The sequence below is a fragment of the Arvicola amphibius genome, chromosome 17, assembly GCF_903992535.2.
Source record: "Arvicola amphibius chromosome 17, mArvAmp1.2, whole genome shotgun sequence".
NCBI lineage: Eukaryota > Metazoa > Chordata > Mammalia > Rodentia > Cricetidae > Arvicola > Arvicola amphibius.
This window is the reverse complement of record NC_052063.2, coordinates 39,035,579-39,062,223: the sequence shown is the minus strand read 5'-3', so window position 1 is coordinate 39,062,223 and position 26,645 is coordinate 39,035,579. Positions and strand designations below refer to the sequence as shown.

Genomic DNA, 26,645 nt, shown 5'->3' with positions numbered 1-26,645 from the left:
CCTTACAAATTAGCAAAATTTCCCTCCATCCTGGCTTTTCAACCTTAAATATAAATGCTGCTTCCTAACTGTAAGTGAGGTTCATGCTCTGAGAAATGCCGGTGATTATTTAAAGTGCTCAAACCTCACATGTTTTTATTCCTTGGCCATACTGTGTTCTTCAAATAATTAGGCTTTTAAAGGATGCCCAGTAGCGAAAGGAAGACATACACACAAGAAGCAGTTACTGCGATTTTTGTATTAAAAAATCTCACCACGCGGTGCAATAATAATATCCTTCTTGGACAACTGAAAGCTGTACTAATGTATTAATTCTTCTAGCATACCCAGAGTTTGGCAGGCCAGAGAGAAGCCCCACTTCTGTCCCCAAGTTCGCCATTTCATCTAGAAATCTGAGAGTATTCATTGGGCGGTTTCCCTCCACTATCTTCACTTAGGAACTGTAATTTTCTTATTACACAGGGTAATTTTACATTAGTGTTATAGGACATCTGTTCAATGGCTTCTGAATTGGCTTAGAAGTATGCAACAGAGAGAGGTATCCTTTTCTCTAAACATATAATAACATTACTTTCAAGGCCTACGTCGGTATATGCACACATGCAGCACGGTACATCTCTGCGGTGTGGTTTTTATGTGACTCAGATCTATCTTGAACCCAACCCAAAGGGATTTAAATGCTGGAATATGCCGGTATCTTTTCTATTTATATCAAGGCGTCGCCTACGCTGCTGCTGAAGAGAGCTGTGTGGAAACTCCAGTAGGAAAGGTCTTCTCTGCATACACAAGAGCTCACTCTCTGAGAGCCGGAGGCTCAGACCTGCAACCCCAAGGCTTTGTCACCCCCCCACACACACACACATACACTTCTGAAAAAGAGAACTTGCATGCTGGTAGTGCCTGCTTCCAACTGTGACCTGAGATGGGTGTTGTATTAGATTTGTGCCTGTAAGGGTAGCAACAACGGACTCAGTAGGGCCCAGGTGCAAACTCACGGAAGATACTGAAGCCAACAATCCAGCCTAAAAGGTGGCAGCTCAGATGTCTCTGCCTGCAGTATCCTACTGATGATTATTCTCTGTAAGTATTCTCTCAGAAAAGTCTTTTTCTAACAAGTTATTTTAAGAAAAGAAAAAAAAAAGGAAGTGAGGGGGGAAACAGAACTAAAAATTCAGTTCTACTCTATCCCATGTGCATCTCTAGACACAAAATTTTGGAAGGTAGAATCGTGCCCATTTTACAGACACAAAAACTGAGGCTCGGAGACTTGTTATATCGTAACTTACTAAGGAGACAGGCCTATTTCTGTCAGTAAAAAATTATGCTATAACTTTCTTCTCAAATTACACAGAAAATTTCAATAAAAAACAATGCCTTTAAAAAAAGGAGTCCCTCACTAACAAGACACTAAGTGGAGGAGAGTCAAGATGCGTATGTAAGAAAGTGGCGACACACGCCCCCTGGCTCGCATCTGCTTTCCCCATGTCTGGTCCTTCAGCACAGGACCAGTGACAAGCTCACACAAGATTGTCAGCGCACCCACAAAGTCCTGAAGGCCCTCAGCGCCCGGTAAGGAGGAGGTCGGGTCTGTTTCCTACACGCTTAGAGCACGCTGAAGTCAGACGTTTTCTATCTCAGAGTGAAAAATCGAAAGAACCAAACTGAAGGATCTCAGAAGTCTAATTTCTGCTCTAGGACTAAGGAAAAAGATGAAAATATTAACTATTTTCCCGAAATAATAAATAAGAGATCAGTATCTTGTTTTGGTTTAACTTCATTAAGCTAAAACAGTAAAGTCCACGCAGAAATACCTTGCTGCCCTGTTTACAGATGGCAGAAAAGTAACGCATGTTCATTTTTACTACGAACTTTAATTTCCAAGTACACATTAGTCTGTCGTGTCGGACAACTATTTCATTCCAGGCTTAGCAGTGTTAGACTTTCTAAGTGGAAGATCATAAAACTAAACGTAGACCACTTTTAGAGTCAAATGTAGATCTATATCATAAACAATGTTGGTTTGTTCTCTTCTTTTTACAACTCTAGCAATTCGATAAAGGCCTTGAGAACAAAATTTCAAGTTATAGAGGGGAATGGTCGCTGTCTACAGACACAGCTTCCATTCTAACTTTTCCCTCAGGGTAAACGCAGAGAAAGCATCCCTGATGCCGTTACATAAACCAAAGTATCAGGATGCAAACCAAGGAAGGTATCAGGATGCAAACCAAGGTATCAGGATGCAAACCAAGGTATCAGGATGCAAACCAAAGGATCAGGATGCAAACCAAGGTATCAGGATGCAAACCAAGGTATCAGGATGCGCTTCGGGACGGGCCTCCAGCTTCCACAGAACCAGGTCAGCACCGCTTTCCTGGGCAGCTCTGGCCCAAAACCACTTACTTTTTCCTTTACCGAATCAACACTGTTGTGCCGGCTACCGGTGTGAAGTACTGCAGCAGCCAACTCTAGCCGCTGACCGCTCCGGCCGTTACTCTGAGAGCCATTGCTCTATGTACTCTGCCCAGAGCCAAAGACAAAAGGAGACCGTCCGTCTCGGGGTTCCCACTGGGGCAGAGGTAAGATGTACAGAGCCCAACAAACGCAAGGAAGTCTGGAGCAAGGCCAGGGCCACAAGGCCTGTGGAGGACAGCACTCTTAATGGAGTAGGAGGGTTGGGTTGTCTCACTACAGTGATATTTGGGCAGAGCCCTGGGGGTGGAGAGGAAGCTGGCAGTGCTGATGCCTCAAGAACGTTCCAAGCCAGCGGAGAAGACAAGGGGCAGCTCACACGTGAGTGACAGAGGCAGACAGCTTGAGCACAAGCGGAAGGACTGAACGCAGAGGCCAAGAAACTTGATGACTCTACATATCCTAATACGAACTCCAGCCGACTCTCAGACGCAAACTCTGTACAATGCCTTCAGCGAGCTGAGCCTTGAAATAAGCATTGAGAAGTTCGGAAGATATCAGGGAAAGTTCCAGCTTCTAAAGCAGCACAGTGTTTAGGGAGGACATCGCAGAGCTCTGTGTAAAGGGGTGAGCACACACCTACAGTCAAGCTTCTCTCCTCGAGTCAGCCATCTCTGGCTGTCACTGCAGTATGGGAAGCGCAAATATTCACAAAACAAACGGGCACGGTCAGAGTTCTGGGGAAGGTTCAGTAGGTAAGAGAACACCTCGGCAGCTGACTGATAGATGGGGTGGGAGGCAGCGTGTGTAAGCCCAGGCTGTAAGCATCCATCCTGATGAAAACTCAGGAGATGGGGTACTCACAGCTGCATCAGATAATTTTAGGAGGTCACCATTTCACCCAACAGGAAAAGGTGTAGATTCAGATTCAAAGGGGCAAAACTTTGGGATCGGAGAAATGGAGTAATTTTAAAACTAAGGAGGGAAATGTGAGAATATTTGGGGTTTCTTATTGGACGGTGATAGGAGCAAAAGTACGGCCAGAGGCCAGTGTCAGCTGTAAGGGACCTAAGGAGGATTACGATGACTGGAAGTCCTCGCCGTGACAGCCAAGCCTTGTTCAAGTGGCCGCATGGTTCTCTTGAGAAGATGATGGACGGGTTCTTAGCCTTTCCGTCATCCTGACGCAGCCGTCACTAGAAATGCTGAATGGCTGTGACACAAAAACCACCTTTCCTACATCTAGATCTACTCAGGCATTGTAACATTGTAACTTTTTAATTGTTGAGCTCATCGACAGCTGTCATTTTACCAGCATCAGTTAAATGCCCGAAAGAACTAGAAAACACTTTATCAAATCCTCAAAACTTAATGCGGACGCTGGGAGCAATGATGTTCACGTTACTGTGGACCGTGAAGTTCAGGGTTTAGGGAAATATGTAAAGCATGTCTTGGTCCTGAAAGCATTTTCGGGCTCGCAAAGCGTATGACTAAAAAAGAATTTTTGAACCACTGCCATCCTCAAGTGACAACAGTGGAAGGAAAGTCCCTTAACTTCAATTCTATCTGATTGCATGAGAAACTTCTGACAAACTTGGAGTTCCCTGGTTTTAATTTTTTTTTTTTTTAAGCATGGGTCTTCACTTGAACATCATAGCCCATAAAGAAAGAAATTAAAACCAGACAGGCTCATTTCAATTCTACATTTCACATGCAATCAAAAAGATTTGTGTGCACACACCACACACACATGCGTGCGCACACACACACACACACACACACACCATATCCTCCCTATCCATCTCTCCTTCCTCCTGATCCCTTTGTGGATCATAGCCTGCTCAGGAGACAGAAGGTAAGCACCCACTGAAGGAGCCCACTCCTGGACTGTCATGCAGAAGGTCATTTAAACACATCCTTGAGCACACTTCCTTAGAAGGGAAATAGAGTGTCTGAAGACTCAGCTTTTTCCAGTTTCCAAAACTTATTTATGGAACAACAAATTTAAATCCAAATTTAAGTCCAATGACAAATGCCCAGTCTGCAGCTTCCACTACGTGAATAGTAGCTGACCGATTATCCAGAAGAATCCAAGATACTCTGGAGGAAAGGGAAAGCTGCTCTTTTTCATGGAGCAACTCCAGAAAAGGCATATGGCTTCCACTCAGTTTCTCATCAGAAACTCAAGGGAGAGTGCTGGCGTATTTACTAGTCTTCCTTGCGCACCGCATACCAAACTGTGTGTTGGCGAATGAGGAAGATCTAAAATGTGCTGTATTTACTTAACTCCCCATCTCAATGGCTGTTCCCCCACAAATGCTTTCTAGATGCCTAGGGCAGCGTTTTTTAGATCTTAGCTTCAAATATACAGTAACAGCCGGATGGTGGTGGTGCATGCCTTTAATTCCAGTACTTGGGAGGCAGAGTCAGGCGGGTCTCTGTGAGTTTGAGGCTAGCCTGGTCTACCTACAAGAGCTAGTTCCCGGACAGGCATCAAAGCTATACAGAGAAAAACAAAAAAAAAAAAAAAAAAAAAAAATCAAATATCCAGCAACATTTGTTTAAGTAAGTGTGATAAAAAATTATGTTTAATGGCAGAGTAAATGTTTCCCTTTGAAGCTATTTAATCCTTTACTGTTCCTCTGAAGGCCCACATTCAAATCTTCTCACTGTGACTAACATTCAGTGATTCTCTGGGTATAAGATTATAAGACCACTTGATCTAAGGATGGCCCAGAAAGCATTTTATCAAAAACTGACTCTTAGGACAAAAATAAAAAAGCTACCCTGTTGTCCCTCTGAAAAAGAGAAGTTTCCGTGGTCAAATCAGGTTAGGAAACTCCACAATGCGGTCCAGCTCTGAGTTTCTTATTATGCTAATGCATAATCTGTGATCCACTAGAAAAACTGTGATGTGTTCTTATCACAATATTTGTCTCAAAGATTTATTTCTTTTTATTTCATGGACATGGGTGCTTTGCATGGATGTATGTTTCTGTACCATGTGTGTGAGGTAGCAGCAGGGCCAGAAAAGGGCATCAGATCCTCTGAAGTGGAGTTACAGAAGGCTGTGAGCTGCCATGTGGGTGCTGTGACCCCAATTCCAGTCCCCTGCAAGAGCGGCCAGTGTTCCTAACGGCTCGAGTCATCTCCAGCCTCCATCACTGTGGCTTTTCTTCATCATCGTTATAAAAGTGGAAAGACCTGCGTATTCAGATTTCTAAAATACAGTACTATGTAGTTTTATCTGATGATTTACAGGGCAAATAACAGAACTGGCATTCCTCATAGTATAAAGTAGAAAATGAAGAACTTCTAGACAAAAGCCCCCAAGGAGAAGTGAGTGCCCGAAGAGGTGACTGATGTGGTCACACACCTACCTGACATGAGCCGGGACCCTGAGATTACCGTTTTCCTCCACTCCTTCTCGGCCGAGCCTATGCTTCACGCCACCCAGCACTGACTCAGCTCCCACGGCACATCCTCTGCCTCAGCACCTCGCCGCACTAACTACAGCTACCTAGTCCCACACAGTCCTTCCTGCTCTGTGTGAAATCCAGTCCTCGGAAGCCCCCGCCACATGGTGCAGAAGGCTGCTGGGCACTTGTCAGCCTGTTCCTGCCTCCACAGTTGAACAGAGAGGAGGTATCTACGGAGACTCAGAAAAGCATTACTAACGTAATTCTTTTCATCCCATAGTCAATAAAGCATGCATTCTAAGTGGACATTTAAGAAAAAAAAAAATCAGAATGGACCTTCTGCAAGAACAGGGATCTTGTCACTCAATGCGGCACCGCTTTGGTGCGTCCGACAATGTTACTTGTTCACTGACACTCATTCGTCCAGGGCACAAGCGTGTGCGGAGTGCCCATCACGTGACAGACACGACTGCAGTACGAATGGAAAGTCACGATCAGAGTCCAAAGTCTCAGCCTTTCCGGCACTTTGCAGGGTCCAAGAATTTTCTGCGATAGGAAATACTCTGCCTGGCCAGCCCACCCCCTTCCCCAGACTAATCTGGAGGTTTTCTCTATAAGGTTTTTTTTCTTCCCCTTTCTTCTCCTTGATAGCAAGGAATTGAGGAGCTACGCAACAAGGTTTTGGAAAGTCACAGCTAGTATGACACTTCAGAATTCTAATTACAATAAAACTGTTACATAATTCTCAGTTTATAGATGAAAACTGGAATATAAAGTATAAAAGGAAACTTCTGGGGGCCAAAGGCAAATTGGTAAAAAAAAAAAAAATTGGTAAAAAAAACGCAGTAAGGGACAAATTGTTCCTTCTCAATACCAATAATATAGAGAAAGGCTCTAAAACTTGAGGTTAATTCATCTAAAATCACACAAGATATATTAAAAATTAATCAAATGGAATGAATCATTCTGAAGCAATATGTATTTTTGGCAATAAAATAAAACCCCACAAAATAAAAACTGTAGAAATATTTACAACTGTAGATTTTCTTGGCTTGCTTAAAATCCAAATAATCTATTAATTTAAAATAATATGCCATTCTCTGCAAACACATGGTTGAATAAAATAATCACAAGTAGTGTTAAAGGAAGTGTTTGTCATAAAAGTTAATAAGTTTAAGTGTATAAATATATAACTTACTAATCCATTAAAAATCTGATAAATACTTTTGTGACATTTTTTAAAGTAATTGATACAACTGTGTACATATTGAATGTAAATAAAGGGGAAAATTAAGGACTTTTGAACAAATATTAAATTTTCCAATAAATTTGCTTTCAAATGCAGAGCAACAAAATATTTAAATATAATTTATGACTGCATCTCAATAATCTAGTTTAAATAACTTCAAATTAAAATATATCTAGCAAAAACAACCATGGAAATTTGATCTCTAATTGTTTCATTTTAAACTATGTACTGGAAAAGACAGATATAAAAATGACCAGGTGTGATCAGTATTAACTAGATGGGAACCTTACAGAGTAACCTCAGGCCCGGTCCTTCGCTATGCACGTCTATGAAGGGTGAGAGGCCTGTCATTTTAGCAAACCCTTCTCTGGTGTTTTTGTAATATTACCGTGGGCATGTTTGGATACAGAGGCACAGCTGTGCAATATCTTCAGATTCGTGCTGTCCTGATTGTCTTGTCCGGTAGAACTGTTGAAGCTGGGAAGTCTAATCTTCCTTACAGCCATGGTTACACTTAATTTACCTCCAAAACCTGAGAAGCGTCTAAGATTTTGTTCATGCCTGTCTTAATTGTTTTACTGTGCTCTGTATTTTACAATTACTAATTTATTTGCCATTTAACAAAAATTTAATAAAATCCACATTTACTCAGTCATATGCCCAACACCTTATGCTTTTGCAGACATGTCGTTCTGTGACAGATCGGCCTGGGTGAAATATGTATTCTCTACAAATGATTTTTAAAACTCATACCACATACCAGCTTTTCAGTACTCAAGCTTTATTATAAAGCTACTAAAATATTTTGCTTTAAAAGCATAAATCTATATCAGAGGACTCATTAATCAACATTTAAAATATAATTTTTCTAGTTTCCTAAAATATTTTATTCATGCAAAAACTGATCAATGCCTCACATTCAACATGTCTAACTAATAACATTTCAAGATTCTATAGAAATCCACACCATGGCAAAACAAAATGTATAATTTTCTTTAATTCTTGGGTGGTCTGCTGCAGAAAACTTAGCTGCATATAAAGCTATAAATTACTGAGAAAGCAGCTATTTGGTACAAGATAGGTTAATTCATGAAAACTTGTTTTAGTTTGCAGAAAGTCTACATATGAAAGACATTTCCAAGAAACGTCCAAGCACAGGGAGTCAGGGTCCTTCTGAAAACGGAAGGGGCTTTCACTCTACATACACTGTCAGAACATAGCAGAGGCGGGGAAAAGTCTGGTTTGCAAATCCATATGTTCTTAGCTGGATATTCTTACATTCTTTCACATTTTTACGATGTACCTATGAGTTTAAGGCTAGGCTGCACAAGCGTGCACGAATGGAAGACTAGTGCCACCTACTGGACAGTGTGCACACCATTCGATCCACCCGTTTCAAAGGCTTTTGTAAACTACAGCGAAATTTGTGTTGGTTCTTAAAGTTATTTCTCTTAAAAAAAAAAAAAAATAAAATAAAATAAGAACCTCCTGGCCTGTTGGGGTGCATAGCATGTGTGATCCTGCATCAAGTCTGCAGAGCTGCACACACACACACACACACGATGCACACTCACTCACAGCATGCATGGGCCTGCATCAAGTCTGCAGAACTGCACACACACACACATACAGAATGCACACTCACAGCATGTATGGGCCTGCATCAAGTCTGCAGAGCTGCACACACACACACACACACACGATGCACACTCACAGCATTACGGGCCTGCATCAAGTCTGAAGAACTGCACACACACACACACACACACACACAGGATGCACACTCACAGCATGTATGGTCCTGCATCAAGGCTGCAGAGCTGCACACACACACACACACACACACACACGATGCACACTCACAGCATGCACGGGCCTGCATCAGGCTGCAGAACTGTACACACACAATGCACACTCACAGCATGTATGGGCCTGCATCAAGGCTGCAGAGCTGCACACAAACAATGCACACTCACAGCATGCACGGGCCTGCATCAAGGCTGCAGAACTGCGCACACACAGTGCACACACACACACGATGCACACTCACAGAATGTACGGGCCTGCATCAAGGCTGCAGAACTGCACACACACACACACACACACACACACACACACACACACACACACAGTGCACACAAACAAAGACAGTCTTTAAAAATGTTAATTCAAAAGGTAGGCAAGATGAACATGTTAGAATAGTGAACACACAAGACAGCACTCTACTGGTGACACCAGTAGAGAAACACGAGCAAGTTCGCCCTGGTCCATTTCAAATGTGATATAGTTCCATGACTGTCAGAGAAGAGGCTCACAGCCCACTCCCTGAGGAGCTTCAGAAGGCCGCACAATAGAAAACTCAGAACCACAACACTGTGTTCACAGACAAAGGTCACAGGGTCTATGAGTCTTACAAGAGTTTTCAACACTAACAGAAAATGTACCTGTCCCAGTGGGCAAGCTGGTTGTTCTTAAAGTAGACATAACATCTGTTGCTACTAACGAACTACTGACAGTTTTAACAGAAAATGGTGCTTTTTGCTTAGAGATGCTGTTATGCACATTTGTGGGAAATTCTGTTTAAAAATGTATGAATTAAAGCCCACACATGCTAATTTGCTCCTCAGAAGCAATCAAATGAGCCAGAGTTCTTTTTTTTTTGTTTTGTTTTGTTTTGTTTTTTGTTTTTCGAGACAGGGTTTCTCTGTGGCTTTGGAGCCTGTCCTGGAACTAGCTCTTGTAGACCAGGCTGGTCTCGAACTCACAGAGATCCGCCTGCCTCTGCCTCCCGAGTGCTGGGATTAAAGGCGTGCGCCACCACCGCCCGGCTTCAGAGTTCTTAATTCTGATAGTATGCATAAGATCTACTTCTTCACTTCAAACAGTTCCTATTCCAACAAACTCAATTATTTTAGAGAAAAAGGTAAAGAAATTACAGATTATATATGCATATATGTTGTGGTTATAGATTTGTGTAGTTTATCTGTATTGTCATTTTTGTTATTTAACTAGAAACAGTGCGACCTCTATCTAAGACACCCCTATACTGTAAAGACGCAATCAAAGGAGAACAAGCTGCTTCCTGAGAACGAATCCGGAAGCACATAGCTGAACCCTTTCCTTCTAATCTTCCCCATGAGCTAATCTCAAATGAGTCTTTACTCTCTGCTAGAGTCATGACCTGATATACATATAAACTTTCCAGATGTTTATTATTCATTTAAGCAATGCTTTCTAGACCCCAGACGCTGTGTCATGTTTGGGAGTCACAGCCCTGACTCATGGAGCCCTGCTCACACAGAGAACAGGCTATGTCTCTCCAGCCCCATTTTCAGAATGTGTCTTTGGGAGGTCTAATGTATTCATTAGCGTGCCGCCATATATCATCTTCATAAACAACCCAATAGTCGTGTAGACGTGTGTTAAGCACGTCCAAAAGGGAAGTAAAAGTCACAACAGCATACTGTGCACATGGTATTGAAGTGTGACTATCTGTATGTAACTAGGCCTTTCTAGACAGGCGCCCCAAGTTCACTAAAACTACCCTGATATCTGGTCTAGGCTACCACTCACCACCTAACTTTTCTCTGGTATTGAAACTACATAAGAAATTTTGCTGCCGGGTCCTCCTGGGATAATGCTTTTGTCTCGATTCAGTGACCAAGGATTCTAGTGCTCAAGTGCCACCCCAGTAGACTTTCCTCTAAGTCTGGACCATTATTAATTCATGGGGAGTTTTAAGAGTTAATTCACCTCAAGCTGAAAGTTGAACGTGTAGCTAAGGAAACACACACACACAGAGTAGGTTATCTAGCTCTTCCTCTTCGCAGTAAAGGGGAAGAGGAGACTGAGTCCGCGCAGGTTCACAGATGTGCTCAAGGTCACACCAGCTAACAGCAGAGCACAGCGGAGCTTCTGATTTGGAATACTTACAGGAAACTGTTGTAGGGAATCACCAGGGAGTCCTGCATGCGAAAAATCACCTTTGATGACAAACGCAAGTGAACCGTAACTCAGATGCACTTAATAAGAGCTAAGTTAAAAGCATGCTTTATGAAAAAATAAGAAGAAAGGCAAGCGAGAGCTGAAGATGGTCAGTCATTTCTGAGACACAGCCTTCACCCAGGTCAGCTCCGGAACAACCAACTTTAGGAGCCTGTTCCAATTAGTTCGTTCTTAGTTCTAGAGTTATTTCACAATTGGTTTATTATTCAAAAAAAATCAATGCATAATTCAATATTCAACCATTATTTAAAAATTAATTTGTTATTTAATATCAAATCATTATTCAAAATTCAAAATTAGTGGTGGTAAGAAACCAAAATCTTTTTGATTTACAGACGTTTCTGTTGTAATGGGTTTGGGCCAAAGAACAGCGATTTAAAGCAAGAAATGACACTTTCATTTGAGTTCCCTGTGTCTCCCATCTTGCTCTCTTTCCCTCTTTGTACCAAGTGATAAAGGCTGGAGTTTTCCTCTCAACTACATTCTTAAATTTGAAAGTTCAAATAGTCTGTATCATTGCTGTTAAATCTGACAACTTCTTCAGCATCTCCGTATCTCTAAGTTTGAAATCCCAGTAGAGAAATAGCTAATAAATTCATTATACTTCAAACACTAATGGCCCTTGAAAATTAGGGAATTAAGGAATAGTCCAACCAAATTTTTTGCCAGTAAAATACATACATCTGTAAATGTCTGGGAAGAAAGAGTTTCTCTGGGCTTTTGTCAATACTAGGTGGTAAGATAAAGGAAATGTGTATTTACAGAGCTTGAGTTCTGGTACAGGACAACATATACACAAGATGAAGAGATGAGGTTTAGATACAATGAAGAGGGGCTGGCAAGATGGCCCAGCACGTAAAGCACATGCAGCCAAGCCTGGCAGCCCGAGTTCAGTCCCCAGGAGCCCAGAAGTTGTCACCTGACCTCCACAAGTGCACAGCGGCACATCCATACATGCGCACATATAAACAAATCAATGTTTAAAAGATAATAGATTGAGATGGTTATTTCTCAAACAGCATGTATTTGTGGTTCCCATTAAAGTAAAAATAATTAAATGGAAAACTATATATACTTAAATATTTAAAGGTATATTTTCATGAAAAAATATAAATCCAAATAGATATAAACATGTGGATTTTTATAATAGACCTAGTGAAGACATCTATGCCGCACAGTACCTGAGGTTTTTTATGCTAACACATTGAACTCTCACAGCAACCATTTCGGGTGAAACCTATTATTATCTTTATTTTGAAAATAAGGGAGCTAAAGCAGCTAGACAGTAAAAGTCAAAGCCAGATTCCAACCCCAGTGAGTCTGAATCAAGAATTGCTTGCTGAGTGAGCACTGGACTGGCATGGTTTGGTCCTTAGCAGTTTTGTTGAATTAATCTATGAACTGTTTTGTTATCAAAAGTTAAAGCTCTTTGTATTTCACTTCAACAGTTTCGTTAGGAAACACTTTACTGGCCTGCTATACTCTGAGGAATACGCTGCTCTTTATAAGCTGTTTCCGTAAACACTTAGCCTCCAGTGGACAGAAGACCCACCTCACAGAACTATGTGGCAGGCTTTCACCCAAAGCAGTATTCACAGTGAGGAAATGGTTCTACGCATTTGCCATCCAATTGTTGTGTATATTCATAGCAATAAAAACTCAGAGCGGGCGGAAGATTGGCGCTGGTGAGCTGCTCACTCCCACATCTGCGTGGCCCATAGCCCACCTCATCTTCACATTTACTCTCACTCCCCTGGGGAGACTCTCAGCCCCTGATGACACCACGCAGCCTCATCTACGACACCTGATGAAGTCAGGGCAGGACAGGCAGGGGCAGGGAGAATGGTGTCAAAGGTGATTGTGCGGGGTTGTGGGAGGCACCTGTGGGCATTAAGCCGTATTCAGAGATGAGCATGAGCTGTCATATAGAAATAACAAAATCTAGTTTTTACAAATGCCTTACCTGGCGCTTGAAATCAAGTTGCTGTCTCAAACCCCTCTCACAGCAATGTAGGAAAAGCCAGCCCTGGCCTTCCTCCATACTCCACCAAGGGATTGATTAAAAAAAAGCCAGTGCCAACTCAGACGTAGAGCACATCGTTCTAGCGCTCACGACATGCCTAGGCTTCCTCTCTCACTTCTCCCGTTCGCCCTTGCTACTTCGTGTAGTGCAAATAACCCTGCTCCTGGTCATGGAGACTCGGCTCAAGCGCCGTCTCCTTTGTGTGGTCCTGTTGAACTCCAGAGACCTACCTCCCTTCCAGTACTTGTTTCCCTGCAGAAGACAGCTGGGCTCACTCTGCTCTGGCCTCCTACTCTACCCCAGGCACAGATACATCCATTCAGCCATTTCCTTGCGCAGTTAGAAGACCCCAAACAGCTTTATCAGTCTCCTCCTCACCAAAAACCAGTCGGCTTAGCCATCTTTACCATCATTATTCTCGCCGCTTAACACAGTGCCCGGCATGCATTTAAGACTTAGTGAATGATTAATACCAAAGCTAAAGCCTCCTCTGCCCAACATATTAGGAGATACATACATACATACATACATACATACATAGATAGATAGATAGATAGATAGATAGATAGATACATGCATACATACATACATACATACATACAGTGGCGGGAGTAGAAATAGTATTGATAATCATATTCATTGAAATAAAACATTTATCCATTGTGAATTTCACGTTAAAAGTAAAACACTGACCTGAATGACACAGACACACAGTGGAATACTGAGCTTCTGTGCTTCATTGGTTTCAATGTTTAGAATCACATTTTTAAAAGCACAGTGGTTCTAATTTATGAACCAGTTTGAACATGCTGTATTAGTTCTGTTTATTTGATTCTCCTTCAACAGAAAATCTTCTCTTCTTAAGTACAATCTAAGTAACACAATTACCTTAAAGTTGTTCATTTTAGCTTTTTTTTATTTCTATAGGAATGGGGTGAGAAGCATGGCATTTGCTTTAACAAGATGAACGTCCTACTTTGTGTGACTCGGGGCAGTTTCTCCCGAAGACTGCACTGGGGTTTGCAGATGTGTCCTGTGCACTAGAGAACAAGAAGATGCCCTGAAATACTAGTGATGGGTGTGTGTAAGGAGACTGCCGTGTCTCTAACACTGAGAGGACTGTGGGAATGGGTGCTACTCAGAGCAGAGTGATCATTTACAGCCATCAGCATCCAAATAAAAGAGATGACACTTAGTCCAACACGATGGTGCAACATCTCCTAGAGCAGAGACCCACTCAGCCCAGTGCCCCACTACGCAGAGTACAACAAGCAGCAACCTGAGGGAAGCCCACAGGCTCGCAGGGCCACTGGCTGGCTCTTTGTCACCAAATGCAGCAGGTTGAATGCAGACATCACTGTGATATCTTCAGCAACAAACCGAGACGCAAAACCAGGGGCAAAAGCTGAGTAGGAGAAAAGAAAAAGAAAACAAGAAACAACGAATTAAAACATCACAAACGTTAGGCACATTCATTAAACAACTACAGGCTTTGGTTTACAGAGCTAAGCGTATGCACGATGATAACCAACTGCCCATGGCTTGGTTCAGGTGCCAAGCTGACTCTCGCCGTTACCTTTAATTCCCATGGTACGCTGAGGAGGCAGGTTTTATCCCCAGGACATCTGTGAGGGGAAATTGAGGCTCAAAGCTCAGACACAAACAAATACAGTTTGGAAAGAGTGAGGAAACTCATCTGAAGACAGAGCCGTATTCTATCCTTACGCACGCGGCCTTCATTAGGTGCAGAAACCCACATTTTAAGATGAAAAAAAAAAAACATTAAGGACAAGTGAGAGGCTTCACTCCACAAGCTGCTATATCTGAATAAAGCATACGGAGCACGTACTTCCGTCCGATTGTATAATTTACGGTTTCTAAATAAAATTCTGTGAGTACCACTCGTGACCCGACACGGAAGGGAGTAAAAACTACTTTACTAAGGTCTCTGGAAATGGAGAAGAATCTCAAAACCATCTGATGTTAAACTTCAGACACAAGTTCAGCTCGCGGGATTTCCGTAAACATCTCGTGCACTGTTGCAACCGGTGAAGATTAACTTCAAATGAAAGTGGAGGACACTCGGTGGGTATCAATTTCTGGTGTTTTATTTAAAATTACCATGTTAAGTAACTGTAACTGCCAAATGTCCAAAAATGGAATAAAAATAATATCTTGCTCATTTCCTGACCGCGACCACCTCCATTTCCTCACCCCAAAATAAAAGTCTTTTCCTGGACTCCTGTGACCCCCTTGAAGAGCAAACACATAATAAACAGTAATATATTTGACCAAATTGCTCTGGACTATATCTGACGGAAATCTGCTTGTATTAACATGCCTGAACTCTGACTTCCACAAACGAAACTCTCTACAAAACTAAAACATTTTTGTGTTCCTAACTGGAGGCAACTTGGAGGGAGAGGGAGGGTAAGAATCACAGTGCGCAGCCTGAGAGAACCGTTAGACATAAATAAACATGTCGTTTTCACGAGCGACTGCAGGGCCGGCAAAGGAGAGCATGCCTTTGGCACAGACTACCGGCCAATAAAAGATCAAAGGTCTATACCTCACAACGCCATAAATAAAAATGGAGGTTTTTTTCCATGAGACCCTGCCCCATGAGGAACAAAGTATGTGCGGTAAATGTAATTACTTAGCAAAGCTGCGGCCTAGCTGTGCTCCCACAGCTGACCATAAAATGTCTTCCTATTCTATTTCATCGACCGCTGTACCAGGCAGCCTGGGCGCCTACGGATCACTGTGGCCATCTGGCTTGTGTCAAAGCCAGCACACAGGAAGAAAGGCAGTGACGTCACTCTGCAGGTCAGGCAAAGAACAAAGATGCCTTCTACAATTAAAAGCCAAGGACTGCAAACATGGGGAGGGGGATCAATGGGATTGCAATTTAACAGTCGTCCCCGCTGCCTTTCTCCTACCCAAGTGTGAGAGCGCCATCTAGTGGCGACTTGGCTTTGCCCAGTCTGGGGGTTTAAACTGTTTTGTTTGGCTTTGCAGGTTTTCCAGTTGACCCCGGAAGGGCTATACTCCTGGCAGTGACGCTCCTGGCAGAACTCCTGCTGGAGCCACCTGACCTTTTCGTGCTGCAGAATGAACTACAACCTGCCGTGGTGCGATCCACTTGGAGATCTCTCCAGTAATGACTTCATAGGTTGGAAGCTGGTATAACCCTAATTTTATGAATGTTCACAAGAATGTTAGAAAAAGCAGACATACTAACAGAATGCTTGTGAACAGTGCAGTGTCTGCGAATATGTTTCTGAGCCATAGGTCGGGAGGCGGTTCTGCCGAACGCCACCTGTGACTCAAACCCACAACCCAGGAAATGCGCCTCTCGTGCAGGAAGTCAGAAACAGGCTTTCTCTGGAGCACGGGAACAATATTTTTGTGCTGAATAGAGAGTGTGTGTGTTTCACACTTGCCGTGAAAGAAACAATTTCCTGTCAACAGATACACCATCTATACTCCGTTTTCAGAGAGCCGCACGTCACTGTGGATCACCCGAGCAATGCGGCTAGACTGTCTGGCTAGCATCCTGGCAGGACTGCGACCACTGTATAACCTGGGACAAGTGACTTCTCAGCATCTTGGATTCCTCGACTCTAAAATAACCACTAAGTAAATTAGCTAAAAGTACCTCCAACAAGACCTGGCATATGATACATGTTCATAAAAAGTAAGCTGATAATATTATTTAAACCTGTCAAATCATTGCCATATTTAGTATTGCATGAGTTAGGAGAAAGTCTTGAAAATAAGGTTTTTCACCAGTACTCATCACCTCCCAGGTCTTCCCATCTATCTAACTCCACAGCTTCTTTTCCCCTCCTCACCCCATCCTATAATCCTGCCGGATCAACTGCTTATCGTGTCCCCCAACAAGTCCAGTGTTTCCCACCACCTCCAGGTCCTGGCTGCAAGTCACTACGCTCTGCTGCCACCCCTAGCAGCCACTGGTCACAGCTCAGCTTTCCCAGCGCTACTGGGGCGCCTGCCATGCGTTCACCTCTCTCACGACAATTCTCGTCGTCCTCTCCTCTTCTAGATCATGCAGCTCTTAAGGGCAGGGAGAAGTACCTTCCCACTTCCCAACACATAACAAGAGCTCGTTCACTTACTGAGCAGACTCAATGGAAATGACGGACCTGTGAAACCGGCTGCTCAGGGCCCTCACTTCCCGTGTGACAGTGCTTAGAAGATCTAAAATCTGTTACATGTGTACAGTTGCTAGCAGCTCCTATAAGAGGGAGACTCGTGAAAAGCATCGTCACTTATAATTCAAATATAATTCAAATATAATTCAAATATAATTCAAATATAATTCAAATGCCTACCTTGGTCAGGAAGTAATGCTTTCCCATGTCTCTGCTACCTCAGAATTCTCACACCCAAATCATGACTACAGTCAGTTTGCTAGTGTTTGGGTGTGGATCCTCCCCACTCCCCCTTTTCCTTTTTGCCCTAACAATTTGGACAATGCACTATACCAAAGAGAGATGGGATCCAGGGATCCAGAGGACTTGGCAAGTTGATAATTAGTTCCAGATAGAGCTGACTGTGCCGGTGGACTTAAAAGCCATCAACCCTAAAGGTCAGATCCCTCTCCAACAAATGCAAAGAAATGTATACATCAGTGGTTTTCATGAGATAGTCAAATGTCCTCCCGAAAACTGAACGAGCCAAGAGAACTGACAAATTTGGATATTGCCAAGTACAATTTTTTAAAAATGTAACATTCAAATCTCACCAGGACCTCAATAAAGAAAAGCAAGGGCAGCAAGAGCGAAGAAAGCAGTCCTGGCACAAAGAGCACCTTTGACAGAAACGGCTCAGCCAAGGGGAACAGCGTCACCTCACGAGTCTTCCCATTTCATGCAGAAGAAACTTCACCCTGTCAGCACCTTGGGGCCACTAATTAAAATGTCTGCTATAAGATTAAAGCCATTGTTCTCATCAGCACAGGCCTGACACACACTTTACTTGCAGAGGGAATAGGCAACTCCTGGACGGGAGAGATGAGCTCCCCTCTGCTAATGAGCCGATTCTGGGGTTGCACAGAAGGCTGGACGGGAGAGATGAGCACCCCTCTGCTAACGAGACAATTCTAGGGTTGCACAGAAGGCAGCGGCTGGACGGGAGAGATGAGCCCCCTCTGCTAACGAGACGATTCTGGGGTTGCACAGAAGGCTGGCTTTTAAGAATCCTCACTCTTCCAAGCCTCTTTCAAGGTAAATGATTTTAAGACTTTGTTGTGGAATAATATTTTAAGATGTATTATATCTGTTTTATGCTATGGGATATTTGTTTAATGATGTAAAGATGCGTTACATTCTTCCATGTCCCTTCTGTTTAACTCTGTGAAGCTGTGTTACTGTGCCCGTCTAAAACACTTGATTGGGTCTAATAAAGAGCTAAGCGACCAATAACAATGCAGGAGAAAGGATGAGTGGGGCTGGCAGGCAGAGAAAATAAATAGGAGGAGAAATCTGGGAAGAAGAGATCAAGGAGTGAGAAAAGGAGAGGAGGACTCCAGGGGCCAGACACCCAGCTACACAGCAAGCCATGGAGGAAGAAGTAAAGAAAGGTATACAGAAATAGAGAAAGGTAAAAGCCCAAAGGCAAAAGAGAGATGAGGTCATTTAAGTTAAGAAAAGCTGGCAAGAAGTCAAGGCTAAGGCCAGGCATTCATAAGAGTAAGGCTCCATGTGATTTATTTGGGAGCTGGGTGGTGGGTCCCACCAAAGAGCTAAAAGAAAAAAAAAACTCAACTACAAGACATGGACTATTTTATATTTTAGTGTTAGACTTTCTCTTCCTCTGCTTCCTGGACCACCATGACACGAACTGAGCTGTCCCCCAGGCCTCCCCACTAGGATGGATTGAAGTCTTTGAAACCATGAGCCAAAATAAATCTTTGTTTCCAATAGGAAGGAAGGAGGGAGGCAGGGAACAGCAGGAGGGGACATGGAATTTTAAGTTACTGGGTTCTGCCCACAGCAGTCTTACTGCGGGGAGGGGAGGGGGACAGGACAATGGATCACTGGCGAGTGAGCTGCACAGATACAAAGCTACAGTCTGTGCTCTCGAATTTACCCTAAGTGGGAATATAAATATATGGCCAAACTCTGAAGAGAACGACTCCCAGTTTTAGAAGATGGAATGGCTGGAAAATACCAGGATTTGGGACAATTAGGAAGATGTGTAAAGAAAACTCAACTTTCATTTTTCTACAGTGATGTTCTCACATTCTTAAGCTTTTTTATCTCAAGATCCTTTCCACACCAAAGAATCAAAGGAGTCCAACTACGCTTGTTTATGTAGCGATATCTATCAATACTTACCACAGGAGAAATTATGAGTGAACAAACTTAAGAAAGAATTGGTGACAATAAATAACTTGCAAAGTTACTATTTTACTTTTTAATTAAAAAGCTTGAATAAATTTATAAAAATGGTATTTTAGTAAAAGATATATTATCCAAGCAAAAATAGAGATATAATAGGAAGAGTTTTATGTTCTTGAAATTCTGTTTGATATCTGCTGTCACAAAAGACAGTTTTGTTCTCATTTGTGCTTCTGCAGTCAGTACACAGGGATATACTGTTCTGGTTGGTGTATATATGAAAGCAAATGCACACACACAGACAAATAGCAAAAAGGGAATGATGCTTAAATAACCTCTCCAGATAACTCTGGCTAGTCTTCATTATCACACGGAGATCAACAAATGACTGCCTGAAACGACGTCAATGGGCCTTCTCATACTGTTGAATTAAAATCTACTGCTCTAGCTTGCATCTTTTCGAGAGTTAATTTTTCCCATGTATTGAAACAGATTTTTTCTCACATAATATAATTTGATTATAATTCCCCTTCCCTCTACTCCTCCCAGTTCCTCCCCTCCTCCACTCCCATCTAGACCCACCCCTTTCTGTGTCTCATTAGAAAAGCTTGGAGAACACCTCATAGACCAGAAGGCACCACCTCCTGGCTGTAAAATGTCAGTTGTAAGAAGTCTTGTAAAAAAACTGTCCTTAGGAACTGAAGTTTGTATAGTCGGAGGCTGTGCGTTTGTTCCCGACTGCCCAGACCTGAAATAATTACACAGAAACTTTATTATTTAAAACACTGATTGGCCAATAGCTTAAGAATATTGCTAGCTAGCTCTTATATATTAAATCAACCCATTTCCATTATTTTATATTTTACCACGAGGCTCATGGTTTACCAGTAAAGTTCCCAGGCATCTGTCTCCCTTTGAGGCGGCTACAAGGCATCTCCCTGACTCTGCCCACTCTCTCTCTCCATCTCTGTTCAGATTTACCACCTGGCTTTACTCTGCCAAACCATTGGCCGAAAGCAGTTTTATTTATTAATCAATAAAAGCAACACATATGCAGAAGAACTTGCCATACCAAGTTTGATAACCAAGATTTTTTTCAACAACTAGATGGAATTATAGTCTTCGATAATGTTTCTTTCGTTTATTGATTTTTTGACTGTTTCTAGCATAAGAGAAAAGAATGAAGTAAGATCTAGTACAGGTACTGACGGATGTGCAGCCTGTGCCGTCTGCTCCGCAACCGTCCGACGGTCTCGAAAGGACTATCTGAGCGTGATGGCTTCCGTCACGTCACAGCAAGGAAGGACAGAAGACAACCACACCTTTTATCTTGAAATCAGTAAAGCTGATATGACTTACTACAGGTCAGCCAATTAGAAACCAGAAGAGGGCTGTGTGTGCAGCGTCTACATTTCCACTACTGAATTAACACAGCAAGATGCGGATATAAAAGGTGCACTAATATTGATAACACCAGGGCTACAGTGGGTCCCACTGGAGTAACTAGCAGAGAATTACAGGCATGCACTCAACTTCTCCTGACTCCATTCTATGAAATGCCTTTTGTTTAGGGCTCCTGACTTGTCAGGAACACAATAGAACACACCAATTTAGTCATATTTTCAAACTGATGCTTTAAACCAGTGGTCCTCAATCTGTGGGTCACAACCCCTCAGGGGTTGCCAAAGACCATTGGAAAGCACAGATATTTACATTACAATTCGTAACAGTTGCAAAATGACAGTTATAAAGTAGCAACAAAGATCGATTTAAGGTTGGGGAGGTCGCCACAGCATGAGGAGCTGTATTAAAGAGACCCAGCACGAGAAAGGTTGAGAACCCCTACTCTCAAACTCTTTCTTTCGCCGTACATAGCTGTGCAGCATCCTACAATGGCCACTGCTTTCAGTAAGTAGCTTCTATTTTATTTATGTATTTCTGCTGGATTTTTTTCTTCCTTTTTACATGGGTTTTAGAGATCTGAACTCAGATACCATAGCTATTTTTCTTAATACAGAAAAAGCATTGAGAAGACAGAAAAAACCCACACAAATCATTTTACTATGGAGGGGGGGCACTTCCAGGGTTGTGCAGGGAGGGGGGCTGGGTCCTTAACTCAGGACAAATATTCTAGGCAAACACTTTATCCCCAAGCGTTTTTGTTACTTTTTATTTCAAATAAGACCTTGCTGGGCTGGAGAGTTGGCTCAGAGGTTAAGAGCACTGACTGCTCTTCCAGAGGTTCTGAGTTCAATTCCCAGCAACCACATGGTGGCTCACAACCATTTGTAATGAGATCTGGTGCCCTCTTCTGGTCAGCAAGTATACATGCAAGCAGAACACTGTATAAGTAACAAATAAATCTTTTTTTAAAAAAAAAAATAAGACCTTGCTGGCCTTTAACATAGTCTTCAGCCCAGGCGGGCCTTGAACTTGTGATCCTCACCCTCCTGCAAAGCTGAGGTGACAGACAGTTCTACAGCACGGCACCTGGTTTAGTCCTGCTGTTTCAATGGCTTCTTTTCAGGGTTTTCTTATGTAGGAAAGCTTTGGGTTTTCCACTTCTAGCCCTGGAGTTCACACTGGCTACATTTCAGGGAGGGGTTTTACTCTGAGTTTTGCAAGTCTCCTCTGTAAACACAGAGTTTATGACATCAGCCGCCGCTAAGGTCATACTACAGACCCCACACAACTGAGGAGCAGAGTTTCCTGGCCTCATCATGTAGGGCTGATCTCCCTTAGTTTTCTGGTTATTGTTTTCTTCCTCCCTTTGCAGAAATTGTGTCTCAATCTCTGATGTTCTTTCTTTCTGGTTCCCAAAGTAATCACGCCCCCAGTTTAAGCCTTGGGCTTCCTCTGGGTTTCTGACATGCTTACTCTCTTCCTTATGGAACCTCCCCCTTCCTTACCCAGTCTCCACCTTCCAGAAGCTTGTGACTTCACCCACCAGTTCTTGATAGGGAGCTAGGAGGCTCTGGGGCTAACCTGGCTCAAAGCACCAATGCTGTTTTCTACGGGCTTCCAGATAGCAGTGACATCAACCTGTGTTTGCACCGCGTGCTTTTGTTTACAGGGGCTTCCGCAGTCCTATCGCCTGTTTTACTTGGCATCCTTTCAGTATCTGCGTGTACACATTCCACGTGATGATCCAGGATAACCGGATTCAAGAACGCGAGTGTGATTCTCTGAAGTGAGTTCACTTGCTCTTTCTGGCTCTCCGTTTACCAGGCTAAGCATGCAGTTCCTGCTCCCGCCCCCTTGTGGCGGAGGGAGACCCTGTGACAGCTCCAGCAAAAATGAAAACAGTGCCACTTCCGGGACTCTAAACTGTTGGTGTGAAACCCTGCAGAGCTTGTTTTTCTTCCGAAACAAAACCCAACAGGGCTCTCTAATTAGATGAGGGCGACTCTGCTAGCCACGATCTGGAATAAGGAGCAAGCAGCAGCCCGTCCACCTGGTCCATAATGAGCATTGCAGTACAAACAAGAACGAAGCCTTCAGCATCTCCAGCCGCTGGTGTTTGTGACTGGCTGTTCTAGAAAGAGCTAAAGTTCAGGTAATAACTTGTCTGAAGTTCCATGGCAGCGAGTGATGGAGCCAGAAGAAAGTTTATTTTAATATCTTCTGCTCTATTAAAAATTCCTTGGGTCTGGAGCGACAGCCCAGCAGTTAAGAAAGAGAGTGTATTGCTCTTCTAGAGTTTCGTTTCCAACAGTCAGATCCCAACTTCCTCCGTGGCACCAGCCCCTCCGTGGCAGATACCCGGGCCTCCATGAGCACCTGCACTGGTGCGCACCAGCCCACATACACATAATTTAAAAAGCTAAATATATGCTTGTAACCCTCAAAAGTATGAATTCTGGTGCTCCTGATATCCTGTACTTATTTCAGGAGACATAGTCCAAAAAGATGAGAAGTCAGTGCCAAGGACAGGGGAGCAACACAGCAAGCCCACAGCGGCTTTCCCATTGGTCACTCCTCTGGCACTAAATATCACAGAGGGACTCTTGCTTCGGTTGGAAACACACTGAAGACCAGATGGATGTTGTTCAGGCTGACCACACTGAGTTAAAACTGATCCAACCCTTCAAAGAGCAACGTGGTCACTCAGTGGTGAAAAACGAACGAACAAACAAACGAATGAAATCCTCTATCCTAAAGAGACTGCTGCTCCCTGGGCACTAACCACATCTATTGCAGCTTCAGCTGCACTGTGCTGATTCAGTAAATCGGAGTCTGCACACAAGTCCATATGAATACAATGCTCTCATTCTAATCAATCAATAAAAATAAGAAAAAACAATCTATTTGCCGTGTGTGTGTGTGTGTGTGTGTGTGTGTGTGTGTATCTTCTAGTGTCCCAGAGATAGTTACTTCAGACCTAAGGAAAAGCAATCACAGCAATGGCTTACTTTTCTTAACCTAAAAGTAAGCAATCACATACACACACACACACACACACACACACATATACAATGTCATAACAAAACAAGCTTTTAAAAATAACCTGTGGACAGATATTTGGCTGTTTCTGAACACACTGCAAACACCAGCAGCTTCACACATCAAAACAAAAAGGATAGAGTAGCAAAGGGAGCCAGAAGGAAAATGAGAAGAAAGCGGCGAGCATGAGGACCTTCATCCCACGGAGCACAGAGGGGACACCACTCACTGGAAACACCCTTCCTGCTGCAGGGCACAGCAGAAGACCCTTGAACGTTAGCCAGACACGCAGCCATGTGTCTTGGCCTCCCTAGCCAGGTCGGAACATGAGACTAGACTGTAGAAAAGGAAATGTGATCTTTCAGACAAGCTTTAAAGACTGAGCCACTGGCTTTCAATTCCTTCTTCCCTCCTGGGACATGGTAACAGTTCATGAGCACTGGTGAGCCCCAAACAGGAGTTCCTTGATGAAGAAGGCAACACCATGAGGCCATGGAGAGAGACCTAGAACCTGACAGGAAACTAGGCTCTAAGTCACCCTGCTGCATCTGTCTCTCCCTGTTCAGTTCCTCCTAAAATCTTTCCTTTCCTGGAGATCTCTATAGCTCGTTAGCTTCCTTACCTGCAAAATATGGATAATAATTGTTTTTCATTAAAGTTTGAGTTAAATGCAACGTTTATAACAGTATATAACACAGTGCAGTGAACTGTACTTTCCAGAAGGGAAACAAAGAGGAGGAAGGGAAGGGAAAGGAGGAAGGAGAGGAGAAAGACAAGTGAGTTATGAGTTACAGAATTTAGTTAACTTAGTTTAGGATATGGAAAGACAGGGTCATTAATACTTAACTTCATGAGGATGATTTTTCCACTTCAAGAATTATGCTTTAGTGATTTTCAAAATAAAATCTCATCTTCAACAAAAAAGTGAAACTTCAAATTTTGCAGTCAATTGTTTCAGACAGTTCTGAGTGATCCAACTTCATGCATGCAAAATCAAAGAGCTGAGCAGCTCTTATCAGCTCCAACAGAAGCTATAAATTAGAGCTGCAATGTTACTTATTGTCACTCAAAGATAAAGTTTTCAAGGACCTAAAGAGAACTTTGCACATGACCCTGAGAATTATCCACAGCATTTGAAGTCTTGAATTCTCAGCACAATAACCTTGTGACTGATAGTAATTTCTCATCAAAATGCCAGTAAATTCCATTGTCCTAGGCCCCTCTTCAGCACAGAATGGTGGTGACTTTTTATATATCCATAATACATTTTGACTTACAATCAGCTTAACCAGTAACAATATCCCAACCTCCTTATTATGCCCTTTGATAATTTTCTTTTTAATCAAATGTTTTTGCAAGGGATATATGATAATTGTTTTTATAAAATTCCATTAGGCTTAGGAAATAAGTATATCTTTCCTTGTTAAATAAGTATCAGCTCAAGGATGATACTCTAGGCTATAAATGTTACCTAATGATAGTTATGATACACAAGTCAAAATATCATTAATTTAAGGTTGACAAAATTAAAGTATATGGTAATATGGTTGTTTGAATAAGAATAGCCCCCATTAACTCATCAGTTTGAAAGCTTGGTGACAAGGGTATGGCGCCTTTAGAATGTGTGGCCTTTAGAATGTGCTAGAGTAAGTATGTCACTCTCTGAATGCTCAAGCCAGGCCCAGCGTCTCTCTCTCCTCTCCAGCACTGTGTGTGCCTGCACACCGCCATGCTTCCCACCATGAAGATAATGGACTAGCTAATTCTGTTAGCAAGCCCCAGCTAAATGCTTTCCTTTATAAAAGCTGCTGTGGCCATGGTGTCTCTTCAGAGCAATAGAGCACTGACCAAGACATGTGGTAATCAGTAAATACAACGACTGTTACATGATTAGATGAAAACAGTCCTTAAAAGAAGACCATAATATAAAAACAACAATAATGCAAAAAAATCACTTTCAACTATACGCTCTATTTTAATTAATAAAAAACATAACAGGAAAACTATTCCTAAATTCCTCCCATATAAGAGTTAAATGATATTTCACTTTTAATGTAAAGGTTAGATTGGATGAGGTTTGCTGGTATTTTTTTTACAGTCATAGAAACTAAAATAACCTCTATAAAAGATGAAGGCAAACCTAACAGAAGACATGTTACAATAAATAAACACTGAGAGAAAAACATTACAAAACAAAAATAGTGATTTTAATGAGCTTATTAAAACAGAGACTAGTGTAGCGTTACAAAATGAAGAAATGACAGAGAAGCGTTTTGAAGAAGAGGAGGAGGAGGAGAGAAAGGGAGACTTTCTCTGGTACACACAGGCACAGATAAAGGAGAAGCAATGCATTTCCAAAGAGCTCTTCACTCAGAGCCTGGAGTCAGAGTCGTCACTGCCTGCAAGGTGGAGAAGAGACTATAGAAACAGCAAAACCTGCACCCAAGGCTCTTCTAAAGGCTTCTGGTGGGTAGATTGCAAAGAGGAAGAATGGGGGGAAAGGCCAAATCCCAACTCATGTCACATGGGATCACTGCCTGCAAGTTCATGAGAGCCCAGTACATTCCTACCCGGTTCTAAGGAAGCAGAAGAAAGGTTACAGCACAGCTTGGTCACCCCATATGGGAAGTACCAAGGGACACGTGCTCTGCCCAGATCCAGCGGCTAATTCTAGGTACTGACACTGCAGTCACCTCACAGAGGACTCAGGAAGCACCTACACGCTGACTCTC

The 26,645-nt window shown here is 42.7% G+C and overlaps 1 protein-coding gene across 5 annotated transcripts in view; it reads right to left on the bottom strand.

Moving 5' to 3' along the window:
- The window catches only part of Msrb3 (methionine sulfoxide reductase B3), a 151,325-nt gene that overhangs the window by 79,285 nt on the left and 45,395 nt on the right, over nucleotides 1-26,645 (bottom strand). For 4 of the 5 annotated variants that reach the window (XM_038314410.1, XM_038314409.1, XM_038314408.1 and 1 more), the window contains exon 2: nucleotides 14,385-14,510. The exons of the other annotated variant lie outside the window; for it this stretch is intronic. In XM_038314410.1, coding sequence (XP_038170338.1) covers nucleotides 14,385-14,460 — 76 coding nt within the window. In that variant the 5' untranslated portion in view covers nucleotides 14,461-14,510. The remainder of the gene's footprint in view (nucleotides 1-14,384; nucleotides 14,511-26,645) is intronic. 5 annotated transcript variants of the gene reach the window in all.